General features: G+C 51.4%; 1 protein-coding gene across 1 annotated transcript in view; it reads right to left on the bottom strand.

Annotated features, from left to right (window-relative positions):
* The window catches only part of PLPP7 (phospholipid phosphatase 7 (inactive)), a 14,100-nt gene extending 9,170 nt beyond the window's left edge, over positions 1-4,930 (bottom strand). The window contains exon 1 of the mRNA XM_009286939.1: positions 4,292-4,930. Coding sequence (XP_009285214.1) covers positions 4,292-4,742 — 451 coding nt within the window. The 5' untranslated portion in view covers positions 4,743-4,930. The remainder of the gene's footprint in view (positions 1-4,291) is intronic.
* Between the last annotated feature and the right edge of the window lie 424 nt (positions 4,931-5,354).

The raw sequence follows: 5,354 nt of genomic DNA, 5'->3' as shown, positions 1-5,354 counted from the left end.
ACTTGATGGTGATAAATGCTTAGTGACGGCACCAAAGAGCCAACCTGCCCCTCGGAAGTGGGATGCAGAGCCAGCTGGTGATGGATGAGGACTGGGACCTGTGTCACTGAGACAGCAGGCAAAGAGAAGACCAGGGCTTTCTCTTCTCCTAGTCTGAATACCTATTTCAGAAAGCCATGACCAAAGCAGAACCAGTTAATGGCTGGTATTTCAAACCGAGCACAAATACGTATTTTATGTGCAAGGGTTAACCAAGCAGATACCTTCCGACAGCAAAGGCACATGGCTGGACTGCAGATAACTAAACAAGGTGGTGATTTGGCTCTAAACACAATAGGTGGACTTCACCGGAGCAACCACTTTGGGTAGATGACCATATCCCATCCGCATCGGAGTAAGAAGGTGCCTGGACCTGGAAAGACCATGAGTCTAATGAGATCAATCAGTTTAGCTTAATAAATAGAAGGTGAAGAAATGACTTGAGCACTATCCAAAATATTGAAAGGCAGAAGAGATATTGGCTAAAAGAGCTATTCATCTGAAGAGACAAGGGTATGCAGACGCAATGAAGGGAAGAGAAGAGTCAAACTAAAAGCAAGGCGCTTGTGAGACTACCTACCACTGCAGTAATATAGAAATGGTTCTGACAAGTTCACCCTCACTTGTAATTGCACATCAGACCGAGTGTTTGGGTTTTTTCCCTTAACAAATTGAACAGAAATAAATTAAGGGATGTGCTACAGCCTGTATTTTGCCGTGGGTTAGATCAATGATCCAAATGTTCTTTGCTGGCTTTGCAGTCAATGAATCACTAAATTTGGATCTGCATCCTCACCAGATGGATCAGAACCAGAAACCGAGGTACTGCTTCCCCCAGGGTTTAGTGGAGTTTCTGTCTGGTTCTGAAGCAGATCTGGGAATTTTGGTGAAAGTTTTATATCTGTCTTCCCCCTGAAGGTGCGATTGCAAGGTTCAAATTATTTTCTAAGCACCTCAGTTTTCATGAAATCCTTGTGGTTGCAGAGAAAAGCTTGAACGGTCCTAAACGTTCCAACACCGGCAGACAAGTAAAATGAACTCTAAAATTGGGGGGTTTCCTGAGTTATGATTTTCTCGATTTGGCCGGGGGGTGCGGACTTTCTTCCTGACTCTTCAACAGCCAGGGTTGGCAATGCTGAGATAGTCTTCCTGAAAGCACATGCTGGCAGAGGGATTATTATAGTGGGCACAGATATCTGATTTCTTCCATCTTTTCAGTAACAGGCTGTGAGCATGCTTCTCTGGCTGTTTGGCATTTGCTGGAAAAGATTACGATGAGGAGAATCAATAAATTCCATCACAGATGACAAACATGGAGGGAAAACATTGCTTGGGGTTGCTAATCAACATCTGCAGTTGGGATGGATGGAGCATCCCGGGGTCAGACCCCCTCACCCGAAATGCTCCCACATGTGTTGGCAAAGCTCCTGCCAAGAGCTCCTCAGGCGCAACTGCCCCCCCTCCATCTGCAGTGGTGCTTCTGCCAGGTTCCTGGTCCCATTTCAGCAGTCTCCTGTCTCCTTGCCTTGAAAGCCTGATTGCAAATCCTAAACAAGTGCTCTATGATGGGCTGGCTCCCTGCCCAGAGACTGCATCAGAAATTTTGCTTGATGTATCAAACTCTCAGCAAGCAGGGGGAAGGGAGGAGAGCCAGGGGAGGTAAGGAAGGGGTACCGTAGACAACCCCAACTTCCCTGCTTCCCTCTTCCCAGGAGACCAGGGAAGCACCAAGAGGTTCCCTTCCCTTTGACCTGTCCCTACCCAGGAGGGCTTTACACCACATCCTGATGGATTTGATCCACAGGAAAAGAGCAGCGAGAGGCACCAAGGATGCCAGATGCAGCAGTCATGCCATACCCTTCCTATCTACTCATGAGACCCCACTTCTCACGGGATCTGTCTAGGCCCACCAGCCCCACACTCCCCAGCCAGACTCCTTCCTCCCTCAGCAATGCAGGTATTACGGCAGCAGCTACTCGGATATTCGGAGTTCCTGACTGCAATCTTAAATATCAAACCAAGGCCACACTCACAGCAGAGATCTGCTCTGTGGGGTGACACAAGTCCTGCTGAGGAAGCTCTGACAAGAGAGGCTCAGGGCACCTTGGTCGGGCCCACCAGTCAGTGTTGTCTACTCGGAGGGCAAAGTGGAGCTCTTTGGAGGCTACCAGACCTACGGAGCTGTTAAGTCACGTTGTGAACTAGTCCTTCACACAACTTAACTATTTTCTTTCTTGGCAGGCAGAGAAGAGGGATGGGAGTAGCGTGTCTAGGCAAGGAAGCAAGACTTCAGAAACCCCCCGAGCTGTCCCTGGGCCCCACATTTGAGCTCAGGAGACCTGGAGATGCAGATAGTGGTGCAGGGTTGAGCCCTCCCAGCGACCACCTGATACTCAAAGTTTCAACACGACCTGGAGGTGGCTTTGCATTTGGCCTCCTCACACGGCAACAGAAGAGCGAGAAAACCTTTCCTGTTTTTAAGCCAAAGGTGGCATTAGCTCTTTATAAGGATCTCAAATATTTTGGAGTTGAAGAGGTCAGTTTTCAGGCTCCAAAACCATCAAAGGCTCTTGGGTCAAGAGACATCTGGCAACTGTGCCGGTTGATGTTGGTCACCTACTATTTCATTCTCACGCCCTTTTAAATGGAGCTTCTTTTCTCAGTGAGAGGTTGACCCAGCGCACCGAGGAGCCCCTGGAAGAACTGCTGACGTTGGCGGTCTCTGCATCACGCCGATGCTATTCTGGCTTCTTCCCCGTGATGGCCTCCCTTCATTAGATGTCATAGCACGAGGACAGTCTCTTTCAAAGGCAGAAGGGAGAAAAGGCAGCTACCGCTGTGCTTTTCAAGCCAGTTTGGCGCAATCTTCGCCCTCTCCACGCACCGAGGAGCCCCTGGAAGAACTGCTGACGTTGGCGGTCTCTGCATCACGCCGATGCTATTCTGGCTTCTTCCCCGTGATGGCCTCCCTTCATTAGATGTCATAGCACGAGGACAGTCTCTTTCAAAGGCAGAAGGGAGAAAAGGCAGCTACCGCTGTGCTTTTCAAGCCAGTTCGGCGCAATCTTCGCCCTCTCCGAAGGATGAACTTGTGAAAAAAAAAGCGGGACCATGATGCAGAGCCCTTATTGCATCACAGTCAGCCCCTGCAGACAGGAGGTCCCTTTCCTGAGGCGCCTCTGAAATAAAAGGTCCCTACGTCCCCCCAAAAGAATCCCTAGGAAGCAAAGGCCTAAATCCAATGTTTTTGATTTCTCTTACTGATCAAAAGCGGGAGCTCCGATCGCTGTTTTTCTGGGGAGGGTGAAACACTAGGGCTGATCACAGCCAGATGAGATAGTAACTAGTCACAAGGAAAAATAAGATAACTGGGCCCCATGCGAAAGGCAGAAGAGAGAGAAGAGCAAGGTCCTCAGGTAGACGTGGCCAGGGTGGGTTGGGGCCAGGATCTAAGGCAAGTCACGCCTAGAGCTCAGCCTGGTCTCTGGTGAGACATAGGTCCGCACGGGTGGATGGGCCCTGCTCAACTCAGAAGACAACTCCTTTAACACGCCTCAACCTCCAGAAAGAAGGACACCGACCACCGCACAAGAAAGGACTAGCAGGAGAGCCAGAGAGATCCCAGCCCGTCTGCACGGCCTCTGGGTCAAATTAGCGCATGGAAATGGGGACAGCAGCAAGAAAGGTCCTCATGGGAAGGAGGATGCGAGATCAAACCGCAGCACGGAAGGAGACAGGACTCCATCATGCGGCGGCTGAGATGTGGAGCCAGGGTCTGTTCAAGAAGGTGACGAGGGAATGGAAATCTTTTTTTCTCAAGGATATCCTCAGGAATTCATCCAGATATCAAAAATTAAAATCTTTATGTTTTCCCCACCTACCAAACCACCAAGGCAGATGACCATAGATTAAATAAAAGGCATCGTTGCTGGTATCCACCTGCACATCACAGACACTTCCTTGGTCTGACTGGACAACCCTGCCCCATGCAGGACCAGGGACCTGCCCCTACTCCATGGGTGTCACCAGATACCAGGATTACTCCACCTCTCTTAGACAACTTTTTGCTACATCCATCACCCGTGATACCCAGGACCGAGACGGCCGATAAGTGCAGTATTCACCCTAAAGGTCACTCGCTGCTTCCTGACCACATCGGTGGCTGGGAGCAGTCAGAGGAGGAGTCCCGGAGCCGCTGTCCCTTGTGACCAGGGCCGGGCTTTCCCAGCAGGGAGGGAGGTTTGCCACTCACCTAGCAGCAGGTTCATGAGGACCTCTTGGCCTGCCAGCGTGCTGCTCTTCACCAGGCAGATGAGGGTGCCCGCAATCCAGGGGATCCCGTGCCCCGTTATCCCCAGGAGGTTAATCATGGAGCGGGCACCACCCCAGGAGGAGGCTCTGTTGGCACACACTCCCAGCCTCTTGGACATGCAGATATCGATGGCCAGCAGGGAGTTGAAGGCGATTCCTTTGAAGGAAGGGTTGAGCTGCATGCAGTCCTCTTCGGGCAGCTGCTGCGACTGCCTCCGCTCTTTGGGGTTGCTGTTCTGGGCACCAGCTGCCCCGGCCTGGCTGCTCTGCTTTCTGCCGGAGCTCCTGCTCTCCTGGTTCCCCTTCAAGGGCTGATTCAGGGAGAGGAACTCAGCCCTGTTGAGGACATTGTTCCTGTCTCTTGCCCTGGACCGTGGCTGGGATGCTGGCATTGCAGTCTCTTAACGCAACCTGCTTTGCAAATACCGGGAAGGAGAAAAATCCCTCCTCTCCCTGCAGAAAGCTTCCCCCACTCCCACCCTCACGAGCTGTGAATTTGGGAAGCCACAAAGGTTCCCCTCTGTTGCAGTTGCCCCCAGCACAGACTGCAGCTGTTAAATATAGAGTAAGGAATGCACATGGCTGTTTACTTCATGGGCCTAGCAAGCTTGGAAGGAAAATTAATGCCAGGCTTGGCAGCCACTCCAGTGCCAGGGAAAAAGGTTAAACAGCCAATAGATTGGAAGAAGAGGAGGGAAAAGCTTTGTGCCAAAGGTTGGTTGCTTCTGGCCTGGTCTATTTAAATCTTCCAATTGCTTATTCCCCTGGGCTGCAAGGGAAACTGGGAAATGTAGTTTTTTTGCACTACAAGTCACATTTCAGTATCAGACAGTCAGAGCTGGAGGAGATCACGGCATCCCCCCCCCTCCCCACGGCAGCTGGTATTGCTCCGATGGAGGGCTGTGCCGCCTGGTTGTGCAAGCTCCAAGGCTGGGCATTGCTCGGGGGCTTCCCCCCAGGGGGCTTTCCCCGGTCATCTTCTCGATTTGTCTGCTCTGCAACAC

Source organism: Aptenodytes forsteri, unplaced genomic scaffold (genome assembly GCF_000699145.1).
Source record: "Aptenodytes forsteri isolate BGI_AS27 unplaced genomic scaffold, ASM69914v1 Scaffold136, whole genome shotgun sequence".
Classification (NCBI taxonomy): Eukaryota; Metazoa; Chordata; class Aves; order Sphenisciformes; family Spheniscidae; genus Aptenodytes; species Aptenodytes forsteri.
Note: the sequence above shows the minus strand (reverse complement) of the source record. Positions and strands in the feature narration are given on the sequence as shown.